The 21,132-nt window shown below is 52.8% G+C and overlaps 1 protein-coding gene across 1 annotated transcript in view; it reads right to left on the reverse strand.

Annotated features, from left to right (window-relative positions):
- The window catches only part of RRP12 (ribosomal RNA processing 12 homolog), a 29,063-nt gene extending 10,734 nt beyond the window's left edge, over positions 1–18,329 (reverse strand). Inside the window, exons 1-24 of the mRNA XM_052661223.1 lie at positions 18,106–18,329; positions 17,356–17,585; positions 15,712–15,795; positions 14,314–14,390; positions 13,713–13,818; positions 13,393–13,509; positions 12,185–12,323; positions 11,969–12,096; positions 10,923–11,021; positions 10,228–10,319; positions 8,223–8,334; positions 7,896–7,993; positions 6,484–6,598; positions 5,316–5,458; positions 4,993–5,114; positions 3,986–4,050; positions 3,735–3,897; positions 3,175–3,329; positions 2,815–2,882; positions 2,171–2,264; positions 1,222–1,380; positions 1,004–1,084; positions 699–804; positions 246–353 (exon numbers count right to left, since the gene is read on the reverse strand). Of these exons, the coding sequence (XP_052517183.1) occupies positions 246–353; positions 699–804; positions 1,004–1,084; positions 1,222–1,380; positions 2,171–2,264; positions 2,815–2,882; positions 3,175–3,329; positions 3,735–3,897; positions 3,986–4,050; positions 4,993–5,114; positions 5,316–5,458; positions 6,484–6,598; positions 7,896–7,993; positions 8,223–8,334; positions 10,228–10,319; positions 10,923–11,021; positions 11,969–12,096; positions 12,185–12,323; positions 13,393–13,509; positions 13,713–13,818; positions 14,314–14,390; positions 15,712–15,795; positions 17,356–17,585; positions 18,106–18,244 (2,800 nt within the window). The 5' untranslated portion in view covers positions 18,245–18,329. The remainder of the gene's footprint in view (positions 1–245; positions 354–698; positions 805–1,003; positions 1,085–1,221; positions 1,381–2,170; positions 2,265–2,814; positions 2,883–3,174; positions 3,330–3,734; positions 3,898–3,985; positions 4,051–4,992; positions 5,115–5,315; positions 5,459–6,483; positions 6,599–7,895; positions 7,994–8,222; positions 8,335–10,227; positions 10,320–10,922; positions 11,022–11,968; positions 12,097–12,184; positions 12,324–13,392; positions 13,510–13,712; positions 13,819–14,313; positions 14,391–15,711; positions 15,796–17,355; positions 17,586–18,105) is intronic.
- Between the last annotated feature and the right edge of the window lie 2,803 nt (positions 18,330–21,132).

The following is a 21,132-nucleotide window of genomic DNA, read 5'->3' on the forward strand; positions in this document are numbered from 1 at the left end:
ACCCTAACTAAGATCTGGGCAAGGGATCTAACCTCCCCCCGCCCCTACCCTCGGGGACTCTGGCCCCTGCGGAAGGAGGAAGGCTGAGCTAGGCAGCAGGGAAGGTGGGAGGCAGTTGGGCTCAGGTCCAGCTCTTCGTCCTCCCTCCCAGGACCACTCTACATTCTGGTAGCCACCCTGTCCTGACCTCCTGGGCATTGTCCGACCCCGAGGGCTTTCCAGGCCTTCAAGGAAATAGCGTTTACCTTTAAACTCGAAGAGGAGGTGGGTCAGGGCCAGGATGCTGCAGCTGACCATGGTCACTGCACCCACCAGGCCAGGGTAAATGAGGACGAGGTAACGCTGCAGGGCCTCTGGGGGCAGAGAGCAGGAGGAGTTGCCCGGGGCAGAGCCCTCTGTGTGCGCTGCTTCGTGGGCCCACCAGGAAGGCGGAACTCCAGCCAGAGAGGAGCAGCCTGCCTGGGGCCAGGGCCAGACAGCTCACACTACCCCAGCTCTCCGACTAGTGGCTGAGGGGTGCCTCCTCCCCGAGCTGGGAGCAGAGCATCCATCCCAGCCCCAGGCTCTCCAGGCTGGGAGCAGACCATCCATCCCAGCCCCAGGCTCCCCAGGTTGGGAGCAGAGCATCCACCCCAGCCCCAGGCTCCCCAGGCTGAGATCAGAGCATCCATCCCAGCCCCAGGTCACCCAGGCCTCACCTTCCTGGTTTGGGCCAAACCGAAGGAAAGCATGGCCCATCTCCACCAGCAGCGCGAAAGCATTTTTCCGAGCTCCCACCGAGACCTCCTTGGTGCAGAGGATCACCTGCCGGGACAGCCCCGTTTAGCATGCGCTCCCCAAGCTGGCCACCCCAGGGCTGGCAGCCTGGGGCAAAGGGGCCAGGTAAGGGCGCTCACGCTCCCCGGCCACCCCCACTCCCAAAGCTGTGCTCCCGGATCCCGGCAGACCTTCAGGAGCCACATTCACACATGCGCCCCATCTCCCCACCCCCCGCACCCTGCACCTCTGGGACAAGGGCACTGATGAACTCCTCGTGCTCGGCCGAGAGCTTCTTCACAATATGTATGAGGCACTTCAGACGGGGCTGCGGGACAGGGCGACAACAGTCAGGACCCTCAGTGCCACCTTCGCCCCGGAAGCCCCCTAAAGCGCCTCCAGGCAGGTCCTCTCCCGGTGTTGCCTGTCCACGCTCAGGCAGAGTGGGGGCCCTGGAGTCCGCACCCTCTTGGCGGGCGAGGAGGTGCTCCGCAGCGAGTCCAGCAGGGTCTTCTTCAGGTCATCCAGGTGGCTCTGCACGAAGCGGGCCCCGGGGCCCTGGGGGCTGGCACACACCTCCTCCAGCACACGGTAGGCCTTCTTCTGTATCCCGTGGGCCTTGCTCTGGGAAGGGGTATGATGGACAGGGTGAGAAAGGAGGCTGGGGAGGCCTACCCATCCACCACCCGCCTCAACTGTCACTCAGGCCAGTAACATCCACAGAGCAGCCACATGAGCTGTGACCAGCCCTGGAGGGGACCCAACAAAGCCTGTCCTCTGGAGCTTGCGACACCTGACCAGAGGGTAGGGAGACCACAGGTGGTGAGAGGTTGACTCTGGGCCGGGCAGGGGAAGCTGAGAGGAGTGAAGCCCCCTCCCTCCCTTCTGCTCTTCCAGGGCCACCTCTCTGGAGGTTGGGTGACCCTGCCCTGGACTTGTGTGACCGCCTGCATGTTCTACCCAGGGCACTGCTCACGCTGCTGGGTAACTGCTTATTACAAGTAGTGGTGGGGACAGTTTTCAGGAGGTCACGCTGGCCTGACTCTTGCCTGGTGGTTAGCCACAGCAAGTAGGGGACGGGCTAAGGCCCACAAGGGCTGCTGTGTCTGGAACTCTTAAAGCTGCCTAATGAGGCCCGAGTGGCAGCAGGGGGATGAGGTTGGGTGGGGTGAAGGTCAGGGCAGGCAGGGATGGGCCCAGTGAGTGAGTTAGGTCTCAGCTCTGTAAGAGGCATCTTCGAGCAGCTGAGGCCTCAACATGGCATCCACGTGACAAGAGTCCAGGACTAGACAGGTACAGAGGGCAGCCATGCCACAAGAAAGCAGACCAAGACATCCCCCTAACACACACAGCGCAAGGAGCCCCCACTTGCCCCAGGAGTGGTTGTGCGGGGCTCCCGGCCTCCGTGGCTCACCTCTAGGTAGGGCCGGATGGTGGAGTAGAGCTTGCTGATGGCGGCTTCATCAGCATGGGGAGCCAAGGCCACAACCAGGTCCAGGACAGACAACCTGCTCGGGGACAAGAGACCAAGGAGGGGCTTAGCAGAGGCTGGGGAAGGGCGTAGACTATCTGTGTCCTCATGACTACTGGGGACAGAGGAGGTGGGAAAGGTCAGGGGGAGGAGAACAAGAGGCCTCGAAGGAGCCCATGAATAATCAATGTCTGTACCTAATTCAGCACTCATAAGATCCCAGCTACTGTTCCTGACCCTTGACATGTGTCAACACCTTCAATCCTCATAGCAACTCTCTTGCAAGTATTATCATTATGCCCATTTTACAGATGAGAGCTCAGAGTAGATAAATAACTTGTCCAAGGTCACAGCTCGTAAGTGGCAAAGCTGGGATTTGAACCTGTGCAGCACATCTCCACGGTCCTGGCCCATCCCTAGCAGACTACAGTGCCACTCTGGGAAGGAGGAGCCGGTCAGGCCTCATGGAGGACCTGGGTCATTCAGTACCTCAAGACATTCGTAAATAATTCCAGAGAGAAACACAGGGCTTCTGCCAGCACACCCTCTGGTTCCCTGGGTTGCCCCAGCTCAAGTGGGGTACTCACCTGGTGAAGTCAGAGCTAGAGGGGTCCAGCACCTTCTCACTGGCTTTTTCCAGAAAACCATTCACCAGCTGACAGCCCAAAGACATAAGGAGATGGTTGTTCAAGAAAACATACAAAACACACATACACAAAAGAGAAAATACAAAACGGCAGCAGGTCACAGGACTACCCCCTTGTGCCTTCCTCCCCCTCTCCTCCCTATTTAGGGCCCCAAGCCCAGGGCACTGCGGACATCAGTCCCTGTTCTTCTTGGGGCAAAGGTCCAAGTGAGCCACGGTGGGTGGCATCTCGACCTTTCCAACACCGCCAACCAACCCTCACCTACTGGAGACTGTTCCTCCCCCTCCTCCACCAGCTCACCTGAGGCTCAGTAACGGTGAGGTAAGTTTTGATGGTTTCCAGCACAGCCCGCCGAGGAGCTGGGGTATCTCCGGCTGCAGCAGGCTGCCCGTATAGGTTGAATAGGATGGGCAGAAAGTTCTTGGCAAAGCGGCTCACTTCGGCACGATCAGCCTCTGGCAGGAAGATCAAAGTTTGCACAAAAGGGGCAGAACATGACCCCTCAACAGCCACTGGGGCTGCAGCCCAGAGCCATTCTTTTGGGGGACCTGTGATGGGACCAGAGGTCTGGGGGCCGCTGGGACAGGAGAGGCTGAGGCCAGAGCACAGAGAATGGGGCCACCCTAGTCTATGGGACCAGCGAAGGACCAGGCCCACATAAAGGCTGGACAACTGCCAGCACGTTGAGAATAAAGAGAGAAAGGGGACAGTTTTCAGCGTCCCATCAACTCCTCGGGTCCCCAGCAGACACTCAGGCCCTTGCAAAGGCTGAGTGATAGCTCAGGCAACGAGCAGGTCAGACAGGGTCAAGGACTCACGCCACAGCAGCCACCTTCTGCCAGGCCTGACCCCACACGTACCTGCCTCACAGCCCTTGGTGATGAGAGTGCGCAGGGCCTGGCATACGGTGACCCTCAGGTCTGGGCGCTCGCTGATGGCCGTGCCTAGAGTCCGTGCCAGCCCTTTGAAGGCGGCGGCCACGTCTGTGGGCCTCGTGCAGAACCCAGGCAGGAGGGTCCAGATCTGGAGAGGGAGGGGATGACTGAGGAAGGTGACGCCCAGCAACCCTGTGCCCACCTGTCCTCCCCACATCCCCCAGCGGACCCCTTACCTGCCACTGTAGCGTGTCATAGATCTTGGACTCCACTGTGCTGCCTGCCTGGGCCAGGTCCATTGCTAGAGTGACACAGGACACAGTCTGACCCTGGGCACACTCCGGGCCAACAGGCCTCATCTTTACCCAAACCAAAAGCCCACTGCTGAGGAAGGAATCTGGGTGATTCCTCCGCTCCATAGATGAAACACTTATTAAACAAACATCTGTTTGTTTGAAAAAACTAAAAAGGCCCGTGTGAAATAGAAAGCAGCGTCTGCCCACACTCCTTCCCTGCCCACCTTCCTCCTCTCTTGTTTTCGTCACATTTCTCCAAACACATGCACACTTTTAAACCACAGAAGGACTGGACCATCCATATACTGTTCTGAAACCTTGTTTCAGTAGACAATGAAGTTGGCAACATTTGTTGAATAACTTCTACAAGGCAGGCTGAGTACCGTGCGCTTTCATGACTATTCATTTAATCCTCACACCATCGCAATTACTGTCCTCATTTCGCAGATGAGGCGCAGACCCAAGCGGGGAGGATAAACCTGCCTGACGTCACCAAACTGTGGAGTGGCTGAACTGAGATCTGAATATAATCTGTTCAGCTCACCAGGGACTACACAGGTCCATGCCCACATCGGGTCTTTCTTTCTTTCTTTACAGCGAGCACTCTGTGTCCCATGGGGGGCTTTGCCATGACTGACTTCATTGGAGCCCCACTGAGGGACGTGGGGGCTGTCAGGACTTGTACTGGGAATACACACGAGTACACACCACATGTGTACATCGGTGTGTACTCGTCTCCCTTGGTAGAAGAGGCCCCTCTCTGCCTGTCTCAGGGCAGGGTCCTGTAACGGGGGAGCCTGGCCATGCCTCGGACCCCACTGACGATGGCGCTCTAGCACTGGCCAAGCAGCCACTTGGCCCAGGGAGGCTGCCGCACATCCTAAGGCTGAGATGCTGGAGCAGGAGCCCTTCCCGACCCCTCCAGCACTGCGGTGGGCCCACGGTACCTTTCCTCTTCAGGGTGGTGGCCAGAGGCAGGAAGTAAGCGGTAAAGAAACCAAGTCGCGTTTCCCGGACGTGGTCTCGGATGACGGGCAGCAGCCAGCTCCGGGGGAAATCCAGAGTCTCTCTGGGAGGAGTGGGGGAACGCCCAATGAGAGAGAGGTGATGGCCTGGAGCCGAGGAGCAGCGCGGGCCCTGTTCCGCCCTCTCCTATGGACCAGCGCTGCACACAGAGCTGTCACCCCAGGGCGTGGACACCCTCCCAGGGGACAACAAGCCATGTGGCTCTCCTGGGGCTAGTATGGAAGCCGGGCAGGGCCGCACTTACTCAGAGCCGTCGATTTCCAAAGGCACGGCCTCTAAAACCACCTCGGGGCCCATGCTGGCCACCGCAGCACCCACCGCGCGGTCCAGAGCTGCCGTGTGGGGGAAGTGGGGGGAGAGGCGCAGGTCACACAGCGACTGGAGGCACTAGAGAAGAGTCAAGGGACCAGAAGTGAGATGGGCATGCAGGGCAGGGACCATGGCTGAGTCTGGGCCAAGAGGATGAGGTCAGGAGCGCGAGCCCAGGTTATGCTCCCTCAGAGGTCAAGGACCAACGACCAAAGTAACCTGTCCTTGACCCCTCCTCAATGCCTCAGGATTTTGTAAAAAGTTCTGTATTTGTTAGTAACATGTAAAACTCAGGTGATTTCACATACAAATGTAGAGTTCTAGTTTATCTAGAAAAATGTGAAAGTCTGGGAAGCGCAGACCCACACGGACTATTAGCAAATTAATAGGTGCTGTGGAGTGGCTGCCCCCCGACCTGCACCTTCTGGCTCTCCATAGCCCCCCAGAGCCCCACTGCAAGCCTCACTCCTTGGGGACCTCTCCTAGGGGTCTGATTTGCCAACCTAATCTGGCAGCGCCCAGACCAGCCTTCTCAAGGCAGCCCCCGCCCTCCCAAGGTGGCTCCTTTCGTCCCACCAGCATCAGGGGGAGATAGGAGGGCCCCATGAGGCCTGGAGCCTCCACTGCTGGAGAGGGGTCTGCAGCCTGTCCTCGGGCCCCCACCTGCTGCTGGAGCTGAGGAGTGATCCTGAGGTTTCATGATCCCATGGTTTCCTCTGGGCCCTAGTAACCTCCTCGGGACTTAAGGCTGCTTAAAATGCTATGCTCACTTGTTACAGGAAATTTGAAGAATTAAAACATAACAGATAGAGGTGAGGAAGAATCATACTAATTCCCTGTGAGTTTTGAAACCATCACCTCTAGCCAAGACTAGCAAGCAGGCATTAGGGGTGGGGGTGGGGGGTTCTGTCCCTCTTCTCGTTCCTTCCACACTGGCCCAGTCACGTTCCTGGGGACACAGTACTGAGCTCCTGCTGCGGGCCCTTGGTGTGGGTGAAGGTGGGGTGGAAGCATGGATAAGCGCAGACGTAACAGAGACACATGCCCCTCCAAGAGGCCCTGGTCTAACAGCCCAGCACCACCTCCTGCCCTGGCCCACTCACCTTCTTCATCACAGGATGGGCCTGTCTCCCACAGGCTTCGAAGAAGACACACAGCAGCTGCAGCACAGAGCTCCATGCTGCATGGAATCTGTATGTCAGGCCCTCCTCCACCGCCCTGCCAAGGGAGTGGGCAGTCAGGGTCACGAAAGTCCATGGCTGGCACCAGGAACTACTGACCACAGTGAGGGTAGGGCTCCAGGGAAGGCCAAGGGGGGAGAACTAGTATTTATCAAGTGCCCTCTGGGCTAAGAATCTCATTTATATAATCTTCACACTTCCAGAAAAGGCTGTGAGGTTATCTGTTCCATCCTCAGATGCTGGGAAAGATTGAGGGCAGGAGAAGGGGTTGACAGAGGATGAGATGGTTGGATGGCCTCATTGACATGCGTTTGAGCAAGCTCGGGAGACAGTGAAGGACAGGGAAGCCTGGCATGCTGCAGTCCATGGGGTCACAAAGAGTTAGACACAACTTAGCGACTGAACAACAAGAACAGATGGGGAAACTGAGGCTCAGAGGGACTAAATACCCTTCACTGAGCAATGAAGTCACTGTCCCATGCTTTCTTGGTCTGACCAGAGGTAGGAAGCTGGGGTACGAACAGGTGGTCTGGACAAGAGGGAGGAAAGCCACAGCAGCGGGGGTGGGCAGGGCACTAGCCCTTTCTGGCCTGTGCACACTGCGGCCAGTTCATCTCTCAAGGCTGAGCTTCAGAGGCTTTAGGCAAGAATGGCTAACAGGGATCAGTGTGGGGAAAGAGGTGAGTTGGGGGGTGGGGTGGGGGTGTAGAACAGCTCTACTCGGTCTTCCAGAAACTTCACTCCAGGTCTTCGCAAGGAACAGAGCCCAAAGCACACCCCAGAGCTGAGCAGACAGACCCATAGGCGACACCAGCATCCGGGCCCCTTGGTGCTCCGAGGCTCCTCGTGGTGGCGGGGAGGGCGAGGTGGCCACATCTGTGACCGGCCCTCTCACAGTGGTGTAGACGGCAGCCCAGCACGTGAGTGGCCTCTGCAGGCAGGCTGCCACCTGGCAGCTCAGCCTCCCCAAGCTGTAAACGGGGCCAGCACCTATCTCCTAGAACCACAGAACTACCACTAGTTTCCATTTATTGGTGCTTACCTACACAGCAGGCACTATTCTGCGGACTTTACATTTAAGACCTCATCTATCCTCACCTCCGTTAGCCTGATGAGGACCCTGAGGTACTGAGAGGTAGAGGACGGGCCGCAAGCTCACACTCACGAGCACAATGACACAACAGCACCTGGAATGTGACCAGCACGCACACGGCAGCCGCTGCTCTGGCGGTGTGCGCAAGGCCCGCCACGCTGACAAGAGGAATGCCTGTCACCACGAGGAGCTTTCGACAGGCACACCTTACTCCCTCCTAACGCAGAGGCTGCATTCTCACCTGAACATCTTGGCAATGTACTGGGAAGGGCCTGAGGCCGAGGAGGTCACGGAGCCAATGTCGGCCATGTGGGGAGCGACACACCCTTTCAGGATCTCCTGCAAAAGAGGCGACGGCCATTTGGGCCTAAGCTAGCCCCGCAGTGCCACGCCGTCTTCCCGGGTGACTGCTCCCTGAAGCTTCCAGGAAGTCTGCCTCCACTCTGAGAACCTCTTCCCCAGCACGCAGCCAGAGACTGTGGGCGAGCTCTAGGGGAGACAGGGCGGCAGGAGCCCCCTTCAGACTCTCTGCTCCCCTCGCTGAAGCTGGGGCTGGGGGCAGCGGTACCTGGAGGCACTGGGTGGCAGCTGTTACAACTGGCAAGTGGGGGGAGAGAAGGCAGGTCGTCGCAGTTCCAAAAAAGCGAGGGAGGTGGCCCAGCCCCAGATCCCGGTGCAGCCTGTCAAGACAAAAGGCTTCTGTGGTGCCCGGCCCGAGGCCTAGGGGACTCAGATGGCCCAGGTCTGACAGCAGCCACAGATCTAAGGGGCACCAAAAGGCTCTTCCGGTGGGCAACTGTACAGAGTGCTGTGAGGCAGGTAACAGCTACACGTGGTAAAAGGTTCACACAGGTCTCCAGGGTACAAAACCAAGAGCACGCCTACCTCCCCACACTGTCTCCCAGACTGACTCAGATGCACTTCCCTGGGGAAAATCAAGGCAAAGTTTCTCAAATACTCTTCCAGAGGATTTTATGCTCATACCAGCACACAAAATAATAAATGCCAACACTTATGGAACAATTATCACATGCCAAGTTCTGGTGTAACAACATTAATTCACTTAAACTTTGTAAAAAATAAAAACAACAACTGAGATTAAACCCTATCACAATTCCCATTTCAGAGATGAGGAAACTGAGGCACAGAGAAGTCAAATAACTTGTCCAAGGCCACCCAGCTAGTGGGGGGGTGGGTGGGGGTGGTCTAGGTTCACACCCTGGTAGTTTGGCTCAAGAATACAAACTATTACACATCTTGCTTTTTCTCAATATATCTTGGAGATCTCCCCATATCAGCATGCACCCATCTACCTCAGTTATTTCCAACAGCTGCCTAGTATTCCACTGTTTGCACCTAAGCAGTATGCCCCTGGGACACATCCAGCTTGCTCCTAGGTGTTTCTGCCATAGGGTCACAAAGAGTTGGACATGACTGAAGCAACTTAGCACACATGGGAAAAAAAACATCCTACAATTACAGGAGTCCTCCTGCAGGATAAACCCTGAAAAGTGGAGAACAAAATGATCCAGCCACTTTCTGGCACCTCCAGCTAAAAAGCAGTTTGGTGCAGGAAAAGAACATGAGCCTGGCGGACCCAGCACTGCTCCCCCACAGCTGCGAGACACGCTCACACACAGTGCTTCAGTTTCTGGCTTATGAAATGGGCTGAGGCCTTCCTCGTGGGGTGGTAAGATCAGCGAGATGAAATATGGATGCGGAGTACCCAGCACAGCCTTCTGAGGGCCAACCAGAAGCCTTCAGAGGAGAGAGGATGACATAGGGGTTGAACCGTCGGGGACTCGACCCTGGCTCCAGGCAAAATGCAATCACCAACTGACACTGTTTTATTCTCAGTCTTGTTTGGGATAAGTGGAGCTATCCAGTGGCTACTACAAGAGTGAGTGTTTTGTGTGCATGCCAAGTCATTTTAGTCATGTTCAACTCTTTGCAACCTTATGGGCCAGGTTCATGGAATTCTCCAGGCAAGAATACTGGAGTGGGTTGCCAGGCCCTCCTCCAGGGGGTCTTTCCAACCCAGGGATCAAACTCACGTCTCCTGCATTGGCAGGCCAGTTCTTTACCACTAGCACCACCTGGGAAGCCCGATAAGTGTTATGACAGAGACACAAAACAGAAACTGGGTTCGAACGACTGAGAATCCCAGAGAAGGGGACCATTAACCCAGGTGGGAAGTAGGGTGGAGCTGCAGAAAGCAGATGACACCCTCTGAGAAGTAGCCGACTGCACAGGGCGACAGCCGGGGGTGACAAGAACAGCCCTTGGCCTCCACCCTTCAGTGGGGAAGATGCTCTCAGACGGCCTTGCTGCTCCTCACAGCTGATTGGTAATCGCTCCGGCAGGAGAGGCGACAGCCCTGGCTAACCCAGGCTGTGCTCCCCAGCCCTGCCTTCACGAACTCAAGAGCTGGTGCACACACACTCAACACAGAACTGCCGCCACCCCCAGAAAAGCTGAACCCCTCCAACTTCTAGCTCATGGCCCTCCTGTCTGCAATGCAGGGTGGGGAGCCTGGCTGGCGGCTGCAGGACCGCCCTCTACCATGACCTTACCTGACCAGGTTGATATGGGCTTTCTCCATGACCTTCAGCCAGGCCAGCAGGGGCTGTAAATCATTCTCGCTGGGAACGTAGTCGTACAAGGCCTAGGCGAGGGACCAGGAACAAGCAGGTGACTGAGCAAAGTGTTTCAGCAGCAGCCCAGTGACAACACCCCTTCCTATCACTACACGACAGCCTGCACATGGGGCCCTAGAACTCTCAGCCCCCTTGGCCTTCCTTTCCCCGACCCATGAAGCCCTTCTGCTTCCGCTTCTAGCGGAGAACCGTCTTTAGGAGCAGTCGAGAATAACAGGTCACATGACCCTTTGTGAACCTGACAAAGACCAGAACACTTCTCTGGAAAAATGCATGTGAGCACACACACACATTTTTACAATTTTTTGGAGGGGTTGGGGGGAGGGTTGTGCTCCCTTCCCCAAATCCACTTAGAGATCCCTGTTTGAGGTACCAGCTACCATGAGATCATGCTGAATGGGTTACTGTGTTAACTACCACAAGGTCAAGGGTCAGGGCCCCGCCTGTGGACACTCATGTGGCTTTGGTGGATGGTCTCCTGGCTGTCTACCCGCCTCCTATGCCGGGACAGCCCAGTCTGGCCTATCCAACCTCACTCTGCAGACAAGTAACAGGGCTGCCCCCCAGCACAGCCATGTCCCCCGTTTCCCCATCCCTCCGTTAGGTCTCACTGTGATGATCTGGGCGTTGAGCTCTGCCGGCAGGGTACGCACACCGGGCTTAGCATGGAAGAGGCTGTGAAAGGCCTGCATGGCACAGGCTGTCACCAGCTGCAAAGGACGTGGAGGTTAGTGGGAAACCCACTGCGGAGGCCAAGGCAGCCCTGGGCTCCTCCACTTCCCACTCCAGCTGGTGGGTTGCAGGGGAGACCTGGGCCCCCTGAATCTCAAACATGCCCCAGACGCCTAGACACTCAGACACAACTGTTGCTTTAGGAAGTCTTGGCAGCCACCGGGAAATTTTTTTAATGATTTAAACGACATCAGAGAAATGTGAACAAAATGTTTTTAAAATTATGGACTAAAAAAACAGGCTACAAATGGTCGGCATACTATAATTAAAACAGTATTTTTATGTGTTTGCTTATCTAAAAAGAAAATGTTTAAAAGGATACACAGCAAGCTGCCTGTACTATATATCTTTAGGAAATGAGACTTGGCGGGAAAAAGAGACATCTATTTTTTACTTTATATACTTTGGAGGTTTTTTTTTCCTTTCTAAGCAACGATCATGTTATTCATATAATGAATATTTTAAAATATGTATGTGAACAAACACTGTATGAGAACATATAAAGATTAACAGAATTGTGCTAGGATAGCAGAATTGCAAGGCATCGCTTTTATGTGTCTTTAGAGTCTCATACTGATCTTACTAAATTACTATAAGCAAAAAAAGAAGGTGAGAGACAGAAAAATATAACCATAAGCATGGGTAGGGCAGAGCTCAGGCAGGGCAGGACTGCTGCCTCATCAGTCCCACACAATTCCACGCCCCCGCCAAGCTCATCTCCCAGCTGAGGCTGACCCGTCTGCCCCACCCCAGGGATGAGATGTGTCCTCAGGTGTAGCCAAGAGCAGGGTCGGGGCCAGGAGGCCCCAACTCCCGCTTTTGGCCTGAACAGCGAGCTTCCCGAGTGCCAGCACACAGGCCTGGGGTGTGAAGCTCTGCCCGCCCCCGCCTCGGTGCACCCCCATACACTGGGGCACGAGCTCACCACATGGTTCAAGGTCATGACCCGCAGGAGAGTCTCGCTGCAGCTCTTCACCAGGCCTTCTGGGAAGCAGGGCAGTAGGTCCTTCAGCAGGGTCAGCATGTGCAGCATGGTGGTGGCCTCCTTGGAGCCTGGCAGACAGAGGGGCAGCTGAGACTCCAGCCCACTCTCTGCAGCTGGCCCCAGCCCCACCCCACCCACTCCATCGCGCTGCCCCACCTCCGGACTTCTCAATCTCCTGGATGCAGAACTTGGCGGCAGAAATGGCAGCAGGGTGATGGGCAGGGGCCTTTTCACCAAACATGAACTCGCTGCCCTTGAGGATGGAGCACACCCCATGCTGGGCAGCCTTCCTGATCTGAGGGGCAAGAAAAGGGGACAGGGCCGGGTCAGCACTCAACCAGCAACGTGGGTGGTTGTCATGACCACCGGCAATGAGCAACGATCACAGACCCATGCTAGGGGCATCCTTCGCGTGGACTCCCGGGCTGATAAGTAAGACAAACCTGGGTTTCAGTTTCTGCTCTTCTACTAACTCACCAACCAACCTTGAGCAAACCAAACTACTTAGTCTCTGAGCTTCAGTGTCTCATCTTTACAACACGGATTCCTCTCTTCATGCCATCATCCAACAATACAGAGTGCTAACCAGTTCAGCAGTGAACCAGCAACTCTTCAGGAGATAGGAAGTAAAGAAATGTATGCCAGAAGATAAAAGTACTTTGCAGACAATAAAACTGGGGCTGCTACTTTTTTATGCAATGATCAGGTAAGTGTCACTCCAGTGATGTGACGTTCCAGCAGAGACCTGAAGCAAGTGAGAGGACCGCCATGGGGAATCGCAGGGAAGGAGGCACGGGCCTGCCTGGGATCAGAGTGCTCAGCACCAGGAGTGATTCTTAGGACTGTTTTGACTGATACATGCCCCTCAGTTCTAAATTTCAGGAGGAAGCAACGTGGCCGAGTACCACTTACTGGGCGCTGGCTACAAGCCAGGACCTGGACCAGGTCTGAGGAAAACTCCCGAGTGTCGCCATGACCTTGCAGCAAAGTTGATTTTATTATCCCTCTTTACAGCTTAAAAAACCAAGACTCAGAGAGATTAGGTAACTTGTCCACGGTCCCAGCACAGTGAGTCAAATATTCAACTCAGTTCTATGTGACTCCAAAGCTCCCTCCAGCCCCCTCTCCTTCCACTGTAATTAAATACATCACTGACCAGTGAGGCAGCAGAAATTCAAACAGGCCTGACTGTGACCATCCCTCCTGCAGGAGTGAGTAGACAGGGCTTCAGGCAGGAGCAGAAACTCCGGATGGGAGTCCAGCACTCAGGGTGACCTCCCCGGGCCACTCAGGAAGCCAGCACCAGCCAGCTTACTGGAATGGGAGCGGCCGCCTCCGCCCACGCCAGGGTCCCACAGCCTCACCTTGGGCTTGGTGTGCACGGTGAAGCTCAGCAGCCCGTGGTACACCTGCATGGTCACAGGGAGGCTCCAGGCCTCGAGGCTCTGCTTCCGCAGAAGGGTGGCCAGACAGGAGAGGACCTGGTAGAGAGGCAGAGACCCTCAGCTCCACCCGCTTCAGCCAGGTGGGAGACAGCCCGGGTTCTCAGGGACTCCGGAAAATGCCAAAGGGCTTTCTGAGCGTCCACAGAGTGCCTATACCCCTCCCAGGAAGCGTGCAAGCTTTAGCCAAATCAGGTGGGCTCTGGAAGATGGCAGGGGGACACCCAGACCCAGACACTGACCCATCGGAGGGCAGAGGTGGAGCCACTGATGGCCTGGGCTGACATGATATCCATGAAGGCTTTGGAGGTATCGGAGAACTTCTTAATGAGCACAGGACTGGGCACGCTGTGGGGGAGAGAACAGAGACACTGAGAAGCCCAGAGGGGTCTCCGAGAGCTGCTGGTCTGGAGGAGAAGCTGGACAGAGTGGGGCAGCGCGGGCCCCGTCACTCAGCTGGCTCCCCTGTCGTGATACCCAGTTCAGTGCGTTTCGACGGCCCCTGAGCTCCCCGCCTCCCTCATATTTTCCACCACTACCGACCCAACGGGCCCTTATAAGCTCCCCCTAGTCCTCTCCCCACGTGTCCCCTGGCTGCAGGTCCCCAGACAAGCGGGCCCAACATTCCACCTCATCCCTCCTGCCCCGCTGGCCGTGCGGGGCTGTCCCTGCCCAGCCACCCCAGTCACACTCTGTCCTGCTACCATCCCAGGCCACCCGGAGCCTGAGCCGGGAGACTGCCACTGGATGCTTAGCACCTCTTTGTTCTTTTGAATAAGTCCTGTGTTCCTCCCTACCCCCCAGCCCCTCTCCCTTCTTCCGTCACGAGGAGCCAGGACTCACCGCTTGAGGACAAGGTTCAGCAGGTAAGCGACAGCCGCCAGAGACTCCGCGGACTCCACCGCTTCCATGGTTGTCATCTGACCAGGCCGCGGGGTGGAAATGCGGGAAGCACGTCACGCTGGGCAACTGGGGTACTGGGGCCCCGGGCACCCACGGGGATGGGTAGGACCAAGAACCCTGGTGTCAGAGGCTGAAATCCCAGCCCTGTCACTGCGACTCTGGACTAGCAACTTAACTTTTCTGTGACTCAGGTTTCCTCACTTGTAAAGCAGGGATAATTAAGTTGATATGAGGTTTAACTGAATTAACACACAGCACACTTAGAACACTGCCTGACGTGTGACGAAAACCATTACATTGCTGTTTAATTTACTTCATTATTCTAGAGCAGAGGGTAAAAAGCATTCTCTGCAAAGAGCAGCCAGATAATAAATATTTCAGGCTTTGCAGGCCACATGTGGTCTCTGCTGCAAATTCTTCTTTGTGTGTTTTAACTACCTTATAAAAATGTAAAATCCATCCTTAGCCCTCAGGCTATACAAAAACAGGCCATGGGTCAGATGATGCCCATGGGCTATAGTTTGCCTCTTCTCCACAGTGGTGCTTTTCATACTTTCAAACCCTTAAAAATTATTGAGGATTTCCTCAAAGAGATTTTGTTTATGGAAATTATACCTATTGATATTTATCATATTAAAAATTAAAATGGAGACTTTTTTTTAAACATAAGAATATGCAAGCACAATTCCACGAGCTGTTAAAATGTCATCAGACATTACATAACTTCTGGAAAACTCTAAGGTATACTCATGACACAGAAAAAGGTAAATGATGTTCTAGTAGTACTATGGAAATAATTTTGACCTAGCCAAGCCCCCAAAGGGCTTCCCCAGTTGGTCTGAGGTAAAGAATCTGCCTGCAATGCAGGAGATGTGGGTTCAATCCCTGGGTCGGGAAGATCCCCTGGAGAACGAAATGGCAACCCACTCCAGTATTCTTGCCTGGAGAATCCCATGGACAGAGGAGCCTGGCGGGCTACAGTCCATGGGGTCGCAAAAGAATCGGACATGACCTAGAGACTAAACAACAGCAAATCCCCTGGAAAGGTGTTGGGAACCCCCAGACTACACTCTAAAAACAATTTTACTAGAGAATCCCCTGGGTGTAACCCAGCTTTATCAACTAGGGAAAGAAAAAAAAGAGAGGACTGGATTTTGCTTTACAAGAATCACATAGGAAATCCCACCAGCCTTACGAAGCCCTTTGAGAATAACTGAAGCCCTTTCACCTGTTCAAGGCTGTCTCTCTCCACCCCTGCACGCAGGGGTCCCTGTCTTGTCTCTACAGCCTGAAGAACCTGCCACCCCAAACGCCCACCGGAAAGCTGCACTCACTCACCAGCGCAGCGAAGTACTCAGTCTCACTCTCCTTCCCACCCTGGGAGCGAATCACCTCTGTGACAGCAGCCAGGACAGCGCAGATCTGCACGCAAGGGAGAAGCCACCTGCGACGTCTATTTCCCATCAAATCCCACCCCAGGGCAGCCTCTTCTCCTTCCTCCGTCACAAGTTAATGTCCTGACAAAGCCCAGAGCAGACAAGATGAACCCCACTGAGCCAGCGGAACACATCACAGGGCCCAGCAAACTGGAAGACATACACATTTGCCCCAAAACCCACCTCTACCCCTACCCCTTATAGAAATACCCAAACAAATGTGCAAACATTTGTGCACAAGTGTGTTCACTGCAGCAACCAATTAGAACAATAAAGCAGCCATCAACAGGGGATTAATAATGTAGTACCATATAATAATGACAGATTTGAATACTATGTAACTATTGAAAAGAATGATGACCAACTATATAGAAGAATTCAGAAATGCTGATCAATGGGGAAAAAGTTGCAAAACAGTGTATATAAAATATAATGATGCTTCAGTAAACCTAGACAAAGTCTGGGTAAAAAAGTCTAGAATAGTATTAATAACTTGATAAGAGGCTGTTGAGAACTTGAGATCTGGCTAGGATGACTGAGAAACTGCATCTTTAAACATCTGAATTATTTATATTTAAAAACAAATACTTTAGCAAATACTTATGGAGAAACAGATTTAGAACTACTTGGGTGTAAGAATCTACTTTTGCAACTGTAAGTTTCATGAACTTTAAATACTAATCAAGTACTGCCAATGAAAATTTAGCATCCAAATGGAGATGTCAGACTAGATTCTGAAAACTCAGTACAATAAGTATAATGCAAAAATACCTCACTTTTAAAAATATTCATTATAAGTTGAAATGACAATATTTGGAGTATACCAGGTTACATGAGAGATATATAATTAAGGTTACTTTCACCTGCATCTTTTTTTTAACTTTTATTTAACATAGCTACTAGAGAACTTAAAATCCTGTGTGTGGCTCACATTACCTTTCTGTTGGACAGCACCAGTCTAGAAAAGTACAGTGACTTGTCAACAGTAACTACCACAAAGAAGTCAAGCTGGGAGGCCAACTTCCATATTTTTTTCTACTCATCTCACTTTGTTACCATTTATAGTTTTGACACTTCTCATCTAAACAATGAAAAAATACAAAATATATATAATTTAAAATTATAAACAAAAAAATTATAAAATTTAAAGTTATTTAAAAAATTATAAACAAAAAATTATCCTATTAGATAAAACGTTTTCTAACCACTGTTATTCAGTATTAATTTATTTAACAAATGTTTTCTGAAAACATTCTATATAAAAAGGCCTGTGTCAGGTATAGTTGAAGAGAAAAAAACGTTTGCAAAATATTTTTTGGACGTTTGGAAATTGTCTGGAAAATACACTGAGGAACTTTACACTTGAAATGAGAAGATACTCTTAGAAAAAGCAGAGTGGAACCTGCCCTAGGAGATTCAATAGGTCAGGGACACAGAGGGTAGGAAGGGTGACCATCACCCAGAGATTCCACCTTTTGTCACCAGACAGCAGTCAGTTCTGTCCCCCCTCCAACTAGCCTCAGGCTGTCCTGAGCATCCCCCCTACCTCCTTGTGGGCAGCGGAGTTGGACTCCCAGAAGCGCTGCACTTTGCTGAAGGTGACGTTTGTGCAGTCAGACAGGCCGCTCAGGAAGGTGCCAGAAGACTTCTCGGTGAAAGCCGGCGTCACCTCTTCTTCCATGGCCGTCTCAGGGGCTTCGCTTTTGCCCAGGCGCAGGGACCCCGACTGCAGTTCATTATGCAGCTTCACCGCATCAACTGTCAAGTCGCTCTTTCCTGAGAACCAGCGAGAGACAGTAAGGCCCCCACCTCTACTCGAAACTCCTTGGCCAAGAACACAAGAACCATCCCTAGGAAACAAACCGACAGAGTCTGGGCTCCTAATCTGAGAGGCTAAATTCTGAACGCAGTCCGCCTCAGCAGCCCACGGTACTTATCAGACCCAGAAAGGGAACCCTCCAGCTAACGGTTTCGCTTGTGTGAGTCGGCTGGGGGCTGCAGTGAGGGGCCTGGGAAAGAGAAGAGGGTGAGAGCGCTCTGTGAAGAGCCAGATTAATCACAGGCATGATTACAGACGCAGACACTCGTGGTACCCGAGCCAAGTTATCTCCCTCCTGCGAACTCAGTTTCTGCATCTGTTAAATGGGGAGGGTGGGCCCTTACAGCAGCTTCGAGATTGGACATTTTAAGAGACGAAGCGTCTGGTGCCTGGGGCCCAGAGCAGCTTAGATTCATCGAGGCTCAGGCCGACCCAGAACCCCGCCGCCCGGCTGCGCCTTGATCGCGACCCTGCTACCTGAAGGCCTGCTGAAGAAGCGGCTGCGGGCGGCCTGCCGGTGGCGGCAGATGACCGGGTTGCTGTCGCTGCTGTGGCCTTTCTTCCAGCGTTTCAACTTGGCCGAGACCCCGGAGGGCAACTTCCCCGAGCGACCCATGCCTAGTAGGCAGGGAGAGAGTTTAAAGGACTGGGTTCGGGGAACTAAAATACACGCAGGACCCACGTGGGTTCACAGCCGCTCCACTTCCTCTTCCTCTGGCGTAACTTCCTTATTCGCGTCCGTTTCCATGGCAAAAGAATCAACATCCGGTTTCACGTAGTCTCCAGGTTCTAGACTGTTGAAGGAGAGGTTGGAGGGAGACTCCATTCCTAGGAAGGAAGCTCTGGTGGTAGAGTGTAGCTGGGGCTCTTATTCCACGGCTACTGCTTCTTGGCCACAGGAGTGAACCTTATTAAACTGGAATTCCTTTGCAGGTTTAAACACAAACGTACATCTATATTATTTTTTTAAATCTAATTTCAGGGAATTCCCTGGTGGTCCAGTGGCTAAGACTCTGCACCCTCTATACAGGGGGCCTGAGTTCGATTCCTGGTCAGGGAACTAGATCCCACGTGCTGCAACTAAGACGTTATGCAGCCAAATAAGTAAAAATAATTTTTTAAAAAAATCTAATTTCAAAAGGTAAGCATAGAAACCAGGTGGTGCCAGTGGTCAAGAATCTGCCTGCCAATGCAGACGACACAGCAGACAAGGGTTCAGTCCCTGGGTTAGGAAAATCCCCTGGAGAAGGAAATGGCAACCCACTCCAGTATTCTTCCTCCGGGAATCCCATGGACAGAGGAGCCTGGTGGACTGCAGTCCATGGGGTTGCATGCAAAGAGTCTGTCACGACTGAGCACACACACAGAGTCCTGTATACCACAAGGAACTATATCCAATCTCCTGAGATAAGCCACACTGGAAACATGGGAAAGAATATATATATAAAACAATGTGTATGTGTGTATAACTGAGTCACTGCTGTACAGCGGAGATTTGAACAGCATTGTAAATCAACTGTACTTCAATTGAGGGAAAAAAAGAAAGAGTTAAAACCTGGCCAGATCTGAATGAAAACCAGTTCAGGATGGAAAAAGAGAAAAGCAGTCAGTGATGCTCTTAACCCACTAAGCTATTTTCATTTATTACTGGGGATATGCACTTGCTAAACCACTCTTGCCTCATTATTATTGCTATTCAGTTGCTAAGTCTTGTCTGACTCTTTTTGACCTCATGAACAGCAACACACCAGGCTTCCCTGTCCTTCACTATCTCTCGGAGTTTGCTCAGACTCATGGCCATTGAATCAGTGATGCCATCCAACCATCTCATCCTCTTACCTCATGATAGCACTCAATTCCCGCTTGCTTAATCTCGTCTTCTCCTAATTTCATTTCGGAAAATGAAAGTGAAGTCGCTTAGTCATGTCCAACTCTTTGGGACCCCATGGATTACAGCCTACCAGGCTTCTCCATGGGATTTTCCCAGCAAGGGTACTGGAGTGGGTTGCCATTGCCTTCTCCAGGGGATCTTCCCAGCCCAAGAATTGAACCCAGGTCTCCCACATTGCAGGCAGATGCTTTACCCTCTGAGCCACCAGGGAAGTCCAAAACGGCATGTGCAGCCTGGGAAACAAACCCAGCTCGCAAGAATGGGAATCTTGCATGAAACCACTACACCGGAACTGATTGGATTCCATTGCAATCCACTCCCCTGAGCCCCTCCCCAAAATCCTTTAGCCAGAACACAAAGTTTACAAAAGAGCTTCCCTCCCCTCTCTTGCAGAGCAGCATTCCAGGATTCCTCCAGAATTCTCTTCCTCAGTTCAAATCAATAAATCTGATTTTGTCAGACTAAAGCTTGATCTGGGGTTTTAGGCTGATTAGGCTTTCAGTTCAGTTCAGTTCAGTCGCTCAGTCGTGTCCGACTCTTTGCGATTAGGCTTTAAACATTCATTTTTTCAACTTTTGTTTCTTGGCTTCCACTAAAATAAGACCCTTCAATGAGTCAGTCTTAATGTACCAGAACTTGACACCCATTTTGCATCCTTCTTCTTTCACTTGATACAATGTGAATTTCCCCCATGTGTTACAAACTGTGTCCTCTGCTACTGCTGCTAAGTCGCTTCAGTCGTGTCCGACTCTGTGTGACCCCATAGATGGCAGCCCACCAGGCTCGCCCGTCCCTGGGATTCTCCAGGCAAGAACACTGGAGTGGGTTGCCATTTCCTTTTCCAGTGCATGAAAGTGAAAAGTGAAAGTTTTGTCCGACTCTTCGTGACCCCATGGACTGCAGCCTACCAGGCTCCTCCATCCATGGGATTTTCCAGGCAAGTGCCCATATTCAAATGTTAAAAATCCTAATTCCCATAGCTGATGGTATTAGCAGATGGGGCTTTTGGGTGGTGTTTAACTCGTAAGGATGGACCCTCATGAAAGGAACTGGCAGAGCTTCCCAACCTTTTCCCACCATGTTTCCACAAAGCGAGAAGGGCCCTCACCAACCACACCCACCCCCCGAAGTTTAAAACCAGACATAACTAATCTACAGTATTAGAAGTCAGGATAGCAGTGTTCATGGTGGCAGTAGCTGAGAGTGGGCACAAAGGGAATAGTAACATTCTAATTATTTCTGAGTAAGGAGTTTAGATGGATGTTATCACTGTGTGCTAACTCACTGAACTGTACATTGACAATTGGTGCACTTTTCTGTGTATATATTACACTTCATTGTTTGACTAAAAATCAGAAGTCATCCTTGCACACAGGGCAGAGAGAGCATGAAGACTGTTGACATGAGAAAGCACCACTGCAGTGAAGGCGGTGAAGGCAGCTGAGTGCTGACTCCGGGCCCCGAGCCTCCAGCCACAGGAATCACCACCAGCTCCTCTGGTCAGGCCCACTTCTGGCACAGAGGCTGAGTTTTAGGTCTGAGAAAAAGGAACTAGTGGCCTGAGGAGGAAAAGGGAACCAAACTTGGAAATTACTGTAAGCAAGCCAGTGCTC

This window comes from Budorcas taxicolor, chromosome 23, assembly GCF_023091745.1.
Source record: "Budorcas taxicolor isolate Tak-1 chromosome 23, Takin1.1, whole genome shotgun sequence".
In the NCBI taxonomy this organism is placed as follows: Eukaryota; Metazoa; Chordata; class Mammalia; order Artiodactyla; family Bovidae; genus Budorcas; species Budorcas taxicolor.